Genomic DNA, 11,767 nt, shown 5'->3' with positions numbered 1-11,767 from the left:
CGGAAACAAATTCATAAAGTCAAAAAAAAAAAAAAAAAAAAAAAAAAAAAATCAGCTTTATAATTAGAAGCAAAATGAAATAAATCAGCCAGAATGTCTCCCCAAAACTTTCTCGCAATTGCCAAGAAATGCCTTGTGTGGCACTGGCGTACGTATACTTACGGAATATTGACACTAGAAATAAATTAAATATTTTTACTGATTCTATCGTATGATCATTGGCAAGTATTTTGATATTAATCTCTGGCATGCTGTTAAAAATATCCGAAAACCAAATTTGGGTTTTAGACGAATTCTTCCCAATTGATTAAAACAAAAATTTGACTCAAAACTACACATCAAATTTGATATATTTAAGTTTCTACATTTTTGAGTTATCGCATTTACATACTTCTGAAAGTACAGACTGACATGAGGTGTATCCCTTGTTGGATTTGACAGATGCTTATGCAATAAATATTAAATCTGTGTACCAAATTTTAACTATCTAGCTACTTCGTTTAGTAGTTATCATGCTAACTTATATTCCAATAGCCGTACAGATGAACAGATTTGCTCTAACAGATATTGAAAATTTGATCGAAATCGACAAGTTTTGTGAGAAGACCGCATATCAAATTTCAACCATCTAGCTTTAAGTCTTTCTGTGTTATTTTTGTCACAGACAGATATTTTCTGAAAATGTGTTTTCGAATTCAAGGAGGTATGAAACGTTAGGATTCATTAAAATCACGAGATGGAATTTTTTGAAAAAGGCTATATTTTCTCTAAATTATGTATAAGAGAAAATAAAAATGCCAATTGAAACATTTTTTAAGAAAGTCGTTCTTAAAGTCAGCATAAGACAATATATCGCACTGCTTCAAAATTTAACAAAACTTATCAAATGAAGAATTTTATTCAATGAACATGCTTTAAAATTATTAAGTTTATAAAGCATTTTTTTACTACATTTTTAATAGCTGAAAAGTAATGTGATCCAACGATTCGAAAAAGCAATATCATTTTGAATTACATTATGATAAAAATCTTTGTTATAAACTGTGTCCAAAACTAATTTCTCAGGAATTATTTTTCAAAAATTACATCCAACAATCTTTTTTTTATTTATTATTATTCCAAAGCTTCTCTTTTTTTTAACCTTTAAAACAGTGTTAAAATAATTTTTAAGCGATAATATGCTTTGATGTTATAATGAAAACAAATTAAATTTTTTTTTTCAAAATTAAAGTTAGAGAAATCCATTTTTAGTGTGCACGAATGCCCAAAAAAAAAAAAAATAACTTCCCAAATTTCATGCTCCTAACTTGAATGACTTAATGCTAAATGCTATTTAGGACAAGACTTCGCTATAGAAAGAGATTTCATCGAGGAAAAAATTTCTATAAGAGTTATAAAAAATTCATGATAAAATGATGGAACCTAAATCCTGAAAAAGAAAAGAAAAAATTTTATTTTTTAAGAAAATATTTAAGTACAAGATTCCACAATCCCCCCCCCTCAATCAAAACAAATTTGGCAAGTCTGGTCCAACAAATAAAAATGTTCAAATGAATGAGGTCATTCAAATAATACCTCGAAAGATATCATGATCATTGAAAATTTAAGACTTCAAGTTAAAATTTCATACTATATTTTGTGCTATTGGCTAACGTAATTACATACCGCAATTAATTATAATTAGTACAGTTGAATAACTGTAGTAGGTCGTTCAAGTGATTGCTCAAAAACGACATATTAATGAAAATGATGGTCAAATATGTTGAGTGATTTTAAAGCAGCTTTTCCCATGTTCGATATATTGCTTTGCAGCCTCAAATTCATCCTGTTATTTTATATTTTCCGTTGATCGGACCATATCGCATATTCTTCTTTAATAACACATAAAAGTTCAAATATATACTAATCAAGCATAACTTTAATAAATTCTTCAACATCTAAAACATTAAATTAAATTGGAAAGTTTTTCGAGTCACAATAGGTATAGCGTAGTACTCCTTTTGTACTGCCACTTCCATATAAATATTCCAGTATTTTAAAAAACCACAATGCATGTTGTTAAAAGAAAAAAAGGGAGAGGGGGGAAAATCAGAAAGAAAGGGGGGAAAAAAGAGGGGATAATCATCAAGCGTTATCTTAAAATGTGCTAGAACTCCTGGAATATTTCGAATACTTCTCTTTTGTTAGTTTCCTTTTTTGATACATCCGGTAAACAAGCCTTTATGACCATGATTTCGAATTATCATACTCAACTTGCAGAAAAACAAAACAGAAAGGTTTCTTCCATTTCAGGAGAAAATTATACACTTTTAAGGTGCTTAAAAATGGTTTTCAAATTTAAGGACTTTTCATGATGCTATGTACCCCGACTATTTATATAACACATAAATTGAAACAAACTCTAAGAAAATGTTAAAATTAAATTGTTAGTAAATTTTCCTTTACTTTCCCTCTAGTTTTCATTTAGACAAATCAATAATCTAATGCAATGATTTCTGAATTTTTATTTTTAATTCTTGATACTCAAGTTGAATCCAGATTTGCCAAAATAGTAAAGCTAAAAATAAATGAAATATTTTAAATTATATAAAAATTTATTATACTAAAATATTTTTATGTCAATAACTTACATAATATCTCAAGACATGCTTGTTAAGTAGTTCAAATTTTTCAGGAAACTAAGGTGTATATTTAATGAACTACAATAGTAGTCTAACAATTATGTCATGAAAAGATAATCACAGTTCACTGGACAAAGAAGGCTTTGTTTATTTTTAAATCTATTTATCTTTAATACAACTATATAAATTATTTATTCTTATTAAATCTTTTAATAAGACAAATTATTTACAGATGCAACTTTTTAGAATAGCAATAACTGTTAATCAAATGCATCTATACAAATAAAGATATACCAAAAGTTTAAACTATTGAATAACTGATTAAAAGAAAATATAAAATTGGAACATTATTAGATTGCTTTTGCATACAATCATATAAAAAATTTACATTAATTTTTTACCTAAAAATTAATGTCTCGCGAGATAATTAAAATAATAATGAGGAGTAAAGAATTATTAAAAAATAAAGTCATATCAATATTAATTGAAATATTAAAGAATAAATTAAATTTTTTCAGATAAAATTTCAAGTTATATATATATATATATATATATTCCAAATAAGACATAATTAAAATTAGAAGAAAAAAAAATCCTACTTTTAATGAGTGCATTAATTTTGCCAAAAAATTTCAGAAAATTACTTTGTAAAACGATAAAGGCATAGCATTCCAGATAATGCATATTGCAGAACTTTTTATTTCTGCAACTCATATTTTTTTTAAATAAAATACATTTATAGTAGAAAGTATCCTTATCATAAAATGCAAAATCAAAAATTGTTTTTGAGGAACAATTGGTACTGTTTTATACTTAAGCACAAATTTTATTTATGGGAATTTTTTGCTAAAGTAACATGGAAAATTAAATTATGAATGACAAATTATATAAGTAACATTATAACTGCAGTTGTTATTCCACACACAAAAAGATAAAGCAATTTCACAGTAGGTAGGTATTCATTTTTACTTTTGAATATTTCTCAATTTGAAAACTAAGTTCTATGTTTTTGTCATACAAGAGAATTCGAAATTAATCAAGTTCACAATGGTACTTTATATATTAGCATAATTTAAATTCCTAAATTAAAATTTTAATTTAGAATGATACAGATGGAAAGAGAAAATTATAATCCAAACATTTAAATCTCTCTCTCTCACACACACACATATGTGGGGAGGGGGGGGGATGTTGTTAAACATAAAATGTGATTAAATCAGATTTATACAGTATCTAATACTGTATTCAACTCAACTCTAGCTGATTAGGACTCAAATAAATATTTCGAGTATTATTTTAAAAACCTACATTAAAAAAAAACAACACTTATTGCCAAAGAAATTTTTGAATGAACAAGAACAATGCTTGAACTAATGTTTATTACATTACAGAAAATATCCAACATATCTTTTAATTATGTTAGATAATTGCTACATAAGAATCTTTTGTCATTTATAGCAACTACATATTCTTATTATTTAATGTATAATAAACAGAATACTAACAAGAAAAAGCAGCAATCTATTCTAATAGTATTTTATAGAATTTAGAAAAATTATTTTAACAAAAGTAACACCATTAAATCATTTTATAGATATAAAAATAAAATATTTCAAAGAGGTTATTTCTAAAAAACAATACATATTTTGGTAAAGAAATATAGAATATATGATAAGCTAAAGTAGTAAGGCTAGTATTTACTCTTAGAATAAAGCTTTATTTAAATCACATATAAATTTAAAAACTATTATTTAAATAGCTTTTATTTATCATTTTTCCATAATGAATGGACAAATTATAAAGTAGGAATAACTATAATAATACATAACATGAAAGTACTATTATTTCAAATACGCTGCAAAATATAAAGCAATCCATATTCAGACAAAAATCACACACAATAATTTTTATTCTTAAAAAAATTAAAATAAAGATACTAAACCACTACACTAAAAAAGCTTTATACAAATATTTTCAACTGTAAAATTATTATCTTTTCACATTAGTGAACAAAAAATAAATACATTATTGCTTTTTTGTTTCCCCCTCTAGCACCCATTTTCAAATATAAATAAATAAAAAAAAGTGCACTGAGCAAGACAATTTTGGATAAATAAATATTTTTCAGACACTGACTAGTTTAAAATGGGGGGGGGGGAAGGGAGGAATCTGAATTCCAAACTCAAAGCATAATAATCATGAATTTAATTTATTTTATCTACATATCAGTTTAACTAAACACTTACATGTTTGTAGAAGATGAATCAAAAACATATTATAATCTTATGCATCATAAACAATGCATTAAAATTTTAAGATGTTTTATTGAAAATCTTGCTAAATGAAAGAAAAACCAAGCATTAAAAGCTAACAAATTTAGATTCTTGGTCATATAAAATAACAATAACAGCAATAAAAATAATAATAAAAATAAATGGTATAAAGAAGCAAAATGTATTAGGTTATTACAATTATAAAGACTTATTATTTACATACTTTATATGGTAACAATTATTTCAATTAACACCTATTTATTTTGTTTAAACCCATACAGATTTGACATTTGGCAGTGAAATATAGTCAGGAATATTTCTAAAAAAAAGTCATTCAAACTTCAAATTTAGCAATTATTACAAGGTCCAAAAAATTACTCCGAGTCAGTTATCTATTTTTTAAAATTAAGCTTACATTAATTTCCCACCATTTTATTATTTTGAAATAGCAAATAAATCAATTATTATGTAACAAAATTATAAAACAAATATAGTTACATTAAACAATCAGTAAATCAAATAATGATTAGTATGCTTATTAAAAAGTATCTCTCAACTATTAATTTATGTTAAATAAAAAATAAATATTTTCTGAAAAATCCTTAATGTTTTAGATAAAAAAGAAACTAAATTTCAAAAGAAAAAAAAAGTATCAAAATAATAAGATATGCTCACAATTTAATAAGTATTCTGAGCAACCAATCAGTTCTTTTTTTAGCATTTCTCAGCATTCAAATAGTTATTATCAAAGATTTTTTCAGTATCATACGCATTTTTCACTTCATCCATTTCTGAATAAACTTCTTGCTTACATTTCCTAGGGCTACTAAAAACAATTTCATCTTCTGGTCCAAAAACAGTGACATCAATTTTTTCAGGTGGAATAATATTTAGATTAGGTAAAGCAAGTAAATCATTGACATTCATTTGAAATTTATCTGATAAAATCTTTGAATCCTTTCCTTTAATATTGACATTTAAATCATTAATCTTATACTCAATAGATGACTCTTGAATTTCCTTCTTAATTATTGAATTCAAATGAACAGTGGATGACACTTCATTAGACAAATCAGAATCGGTTTCATTATTTTCAACATGTGGGAAAGTGCTTGATTCTCTGATCTTCTTCAGATTTTCTTCTACAGCCAAAATTCTTAATTTTTTTGAGTGATCTCGACTTATCAAGTGGGAATTATATGGAATTGGCCCAGAACACTGTTTTTTACATACATCACAATACCACCTTGGATCATTGATATTGCATTGCTCAATTGCTTTCGCAGTAGATTCCAGTGGAAATAATGATCCAGTTGTTGTCAATTGTGTGGATAATCCAGAAGCATTAATTTTCTTCTTATGACCATTACTTATTAAATGTTGTTGATATGGGATAGGACCTGAAAATGTCATGCTACAAATATCGCATTTCAATGCAGACAGATTTTCATCAAATGAACTTCCAGGCAATTGATTACCAACTTTTTTTCTATGACTATCACTTTCAAGATGCATCTGATAAGGCAAAAGTCCAGTGAATGACAGCTGACAAATGTCACATCTTGCAAAAGCAGATATCGATGACTGGGGATCATTATACAAATTATTATTAATCTTCGCATCTTCTACTTTGGAATCTGCTTCATCATTCAGCATGATTTTAGAATGGCCACACTTTTTAAAGTGACCAGCACTTGCCAAATGTTGTTGGTAAGGTTCGGGACCAGAAAATTGCTTTTGACATGGTTTACATTCGGCATAAGGTTTCAATGTTATTACAGGATTTATTGAAGGAATTGTAGATTCCATCAATTTATTATTTTCTGTCTTTAATTTAAATGTGTTAGAAATAGATTGGTCCAGCAAATCTCCACTTTTCTTCTGAATCATAATAGCATGCTCTAAGCTATTAACATGTTTCTGAAAATTTTCCCATCCTGAAATAGAAATCATGCATACAGAACAATGAAGATTTGTTGAATCTGGATTAACTGGATTAGGTGTTTCAAAAGTAACACCACTTATCATTTGCATTTTCTTCTTGTGTTTCTCGCTTGCTTCATGTTGCTTGAAACAAACTAATCCAGTGAAAGATTTAACACAAACATCACACTTCCAAGTTTCCATATCTAAAACTGAAACAAACAAAAGGTAGGAAAAAAAAAAAAAAAAAAAAAAAAAAAAAAAAAACAAGATTAGAATTATATTTTTCATAAATGCAATAAATAAAAATAATAACTAGGCCAAAAATTACCTAAATGCCTTGTCTTCTATACTATTCCAACCGCAGGCAATTTTAGAAATCTAAAAATAATAAAGTTGATTGAAAGAAATATCAATCAAATACAGTAAAAAATTAAAGCATATAAATTAGTAAAACTAAAAAGTATATACTTAACTAAATGTCAAGTAACAAAAATTATTATATATTTCAGATATTTATATTTATATTAAAATTTTTTTAATCTTTCTACCAACATAATAAATCATTAATTCAATAGAAATCTATTTTTATTGTAGATATCACCTAATATAAAATTATCAGTTTCAAATAAGCAACTTTTTAATTTTGTATTAAAAAAATAAATACATTTTCCTTCATAATCTTCCCAGCAAAACTGTTATGGATGTCAAGATTAACAAATCTTGAAAATTAACTTTAAAAAAAATCATTATCAAATACATTGACATATGTCACTATATTGTACTCTTTTCCGATTCTTAAATTCAAAGCAATTAAAAATGTCAACAACAAAAATCAACAACAACAAAAAACTTTTTTCTAAAGAAATTATTAAGATAATATTTATAGGTAGATAGGTGTACTGTAAACTGCAATATACACGATAAAAAATAATCATGCCAGATATAAAGTAAATTTGTTGCAAACAAATTTAACAAACAATTTCTTCTTGAATAGTAAATGTACTCACTAAGAATGGGCTTTACAAAACTTTAATCATATACTTTAAATAAAGTGATATTTCAATACTTTCCATCAACAATTTTGAAATATACTATTGCATGAGATTCATTTTTATATCACTCTAAAATTTTTTAAAGAAATCAGTTTTTGAATTATATCAGTTTTATTTTCATACAGTTTTAAGGGGTAAATGAATTGCCTACTACCTTTAAAACACTAACCTGATATGCTCTCTTTTAGAGTTCCAAAATCAGCTTGAATATCACAAAACTGATGTTATAAAAATTGTCAAAAGAAACTTATTAAATAGGTCAGCGATTCTTTGCATTAATCCAATTTTACTCTCCAACCTTTTCAATCTGTTCTGATTTAATTTTAGTAAATTTTAAACTTTTTTTAAATGCAAATATGGAACAATGTCACTTCTTTAATAACTGCATTTATATATAGGTACATTGCAATAATATTAAATGAGTTTTTTTTTCTATGTGCAGATTATTTTGGTGTAAACAGTAATTATTAAAGAGTAATTATTTTTAGAAAAGAGTACTTAAGAGTAAAATTTTAAAATATAAAAACAGGCAAATCAATCCTAGATGACCATCCATAATATTTTGTGGATTGGAGATTTGAAACTCCTTTACTTTTTTTATCCACTTTCTAAATAGACAAGGACATCTCTTAGATATTGGAAAGTTAACTGCTTTGAGAATAATAAGAGAAGACTATTAAATTACTACTACTGCAAGTTTAAAATGTAGGTTTGGAAAAGTAAAAACACCAACTTCCTAAAATAATAAATTGTGCTAAACACGAACAAGAAATAAAGCAAGTATGACTAATTACATAAGAAAATTAATGCCTTTAGTTATAAATTTAGAAAATATGAAATAAATGTTATTTAGAAATTGCTTAAAATGGATTATTTATAAGCAACAACTAATTTTTAATCACTGAATTTTTTTTTTATCAGAGTAGGGAAGTAAAATTCCAATTAATTTAATTTGAAAATGTTATTTCATGCATTTTTCACATAAGAAGTTGCTATAACAAGATTAAATAAAAACTTTGTCAAGCTCCAAAGCAGCAGACAATGAGAAAAATAGTTTTATAAATAACAATGTGATTCATATGGCCTGATAAAATGTAATAAAATAACATTTCATAAATCTAAAATCTTGATAACTGTAACATTTATTTATTTTATTATTACAGTGCAACTGTCTACAAAAGAAAGATATAGTAGATGACAATCATGTGTTGTTACATAGCACTAATTTAATATTAAAAAAAAAAATTCATATATATACACATTGAATCATTTTACTAAAGAGCTGAAATTATTACAAAACTGAATTTGTATTACCATCTTTGAAATTAATTTGACATTTTTTCTTCTTCTTTTTTTTTTTTACTTTTGTTATTTTACTATAGCTTTATTTGTAGTTAACAATAATCTTTGTGAACTTCCCTGCTATCAAATAAATACTTAATACCAGATTCATATATATCACTAATACTACATCATACCCAAAATACAACTAACATGAAAATGAAACTGATTCCAAAGTATCAGTATTTATGTCACACAATGTTAGTTATTGATTTATTGCTTACCTATCAGTCTTTACAACTAATAACAATCAAACTACAAAACATTGATTTTAATGTAAACTTCAATCCTTATTTGATTGGTTAAAGCAGCTTTCATCATGGACACTTCAAAAGCACATAATTTCTTTTATTGCTTCAGATTTAAAACAATATTTCAGAAAAAAAATGAGTTTAAATCATAATGATAATAAAAAAAAACACACACAAACAGAGGTATATCATATGAAAATGCAGTTTACTAATAAGTTAGATGCAGTAAAAAAGAACATGATAAAGGTTATGGACTTTTTTTTCAGGAAATTCTTTTCCCATAAGACTACATAACACTCCTTCCAATATTTTTTTCTATATGTACACTTCACTTTTAAAAAGAATGAAATAAATTATGCATAATATAATACCAACTATTTTTTAAAAAAAAAGAACTATCAACTTTAAAATTATTTCACCTTTGACATATATTTTTTTTCTAGCAGTACTTTGCATTTAAAATAGAATTATATCATTATTACGGATTTTTCCATTTAAATAGTTCTATATTTAATCAATTAAAATATAAAAAAAACTTTGTTTATCAGGTCATTTGTGATACGACTTTCAAAGTAACATGCTTAAGCTCAGTAAAGCATCTTTTATATTTATTTCCAGGAATGGACAAAAAAATGCATGGAAATAATTTGATTAATCAAAATGTTAATAAATAACTCATTAATAATTCAGTGATACATATGTATTCTTAGAAAACAATTTAATTTAATTTATGATAAAAGTGAGGAATGTCTTCTCTTTACTCCATACTTTGATAACCACTTAAACACTTTTATACAATTTATGTGATTGTCGGAGGTATTTAATAATCCTTATTTTTCAATGAAAATACTTTATACTTTAGAGATTAAACACAGCAGCAATACAGAAAAAAATATATAAGGACAATAAAAAAAATATATAGGAATTTGAGAACAGCATATTCAGCAGCATTGAGAAGAGCCCCTGATTTGTCAGTCACTTGTAGTAAAGGAATGCTCCTTCCTTTCTGCAATATTTATTTAGAAATAGCACAGAGGAAAAGGAAGTCCTCCTCCCTCCTTATCTATTTCATAAAAAAAATATTCTCCATAATAGAAATGTAGGTCAAAGTGGAAAATTTATGAATTTAAGATAGTGTGTATAAGTGTTTTATATCATATATACTAAGTTTATATCATATATACTAAGAACTTTATAATTACAATGGAAAAGAATGAATTTGGAGTGTGATGAAATGATGCATTATTGAGAAATGTACAAATGGAGCTTTATTCTATCTTAGAAGTGACGAGTTCATCAAGTCCTATGAATATTTTCAACGGTTTCGAAATATTTATTATTCATTACGTGATGATATTAATTTATATCTAGTCTTATTATATTACCCCAGGAAATTTGTTAATATCTATGATTGCCTGAAACATAAACAGAATATGCTTAGGTTGAATAAAGAATCATTCCCAATGATTTCTTCTTCAATATTTTGAAGGTTTTTATAGTAGAAAATACTATAATCATTAAAAAATAAATGGTTAAATCTTAACAGTTTTTAGAAACTTATTATATGTATCATTACGAGTTCTACTTTGATCTCTGTAGAAATACACATTCACAGTGGGATATCAAGAGGGGATTACCTAACGATCAAAGTGTTAAAACAAAACAAACAAAAACAAAAAAACTGACACAATTTTTTGTTTATAGATCAATTCTATTACAATCAGAATTTAACTACAACACAACACAGTAATCTAAATTATGCACACGAAAAAAAGGCGAAACATTTTTCTTTATGTTTACATTTAGCTTTTGCAAATAAAAATTTCCCAAAATAAGATAGTAAATATCACTATATGGTCCTATATGAATTTTACTTTAAAGAGGTTACTCTTATGCCAAGATAAACAAACTATAACTTTTAGGAATCAAATATAAATGAAAATCCAGTTGTAAAGACCTAGATCTTCAACCTCTGAAAGTCAAATTTGAAAACGGAAGCAAAATTGTACAGAATTAGCAGGAATATCAGGATAAGAAACTTGCACATTTTAATTCAATAAGCAAACAAAACGGCAAATAATTTAAAAACTTACCTCGTAATTTATGATTTGAATTCAGAATTTTAAGCAATTTATTAGACTGAGAGACTCCTCCAGCATCCAAGAAAATATTAGTATAATATAAACAATCCGCTTCCCGTCCTTGTGTTTCAGTTAAGCATGATGAAAGACGTTCGAAAATGAGAACCGAAACTTTGGTCGGGAAATCCCCGGTTTGTGATTGGACACGCAGTCCGATAAAAT

The 11,767-nt window shown here is 25.8% G+C and overlaps 1 protein-coding gene across 1 annotated transcript; it reads right to left on the bottom strand.

Annotated features, from left to right (window-relative positions):
- Positions 1 to 4,145: 4,145 nt before the first annotated feature.
- LOC129966828 (uncharacterized) lies at positions 4,146 to 11,767 on the bottom strand. Its single transcript, XM_056081408.1, has 3 exons — positions 11,558 to 11,767; positions 7,149 to 7,198; positions 4,146 to 7,029 (listed from the first exon to the last, which is right to left on the bottom strand). Exon 3 carries the CDS (start codon positions 7,019 to 7,021, stop codon positions 5,609 to 5,611), a length of 1,413 nt encoding a protein of 470 aa, XP_055937383.1. The 5' UTR covers positions 7,022 to 7,029; positions 7,149 to 7,198; positions 11,558 to 11,767; the 3' UTR covers positions 4,146 to 5,608.

This window comes from Argiope bruennichi, chromosome 4 (assembly GCF_947563725.1).
Source record: "Argiope bruennichi chromosome 4, qqArgBrue1.1, whole genome shotgun sequence".
In the NCBI taxonomy this organism is placed as follows: Eukaryota; Metazoa; Arthropoda; class Arachnida; order Araneae; family Araneidae; genus Argiope; species Argiope bruennichi.
The sequence above is the reverse complement of the archived record's forward strand: the minus strand, read 5'-3'. Positions and strand labels throughout refer to the sequence as shown.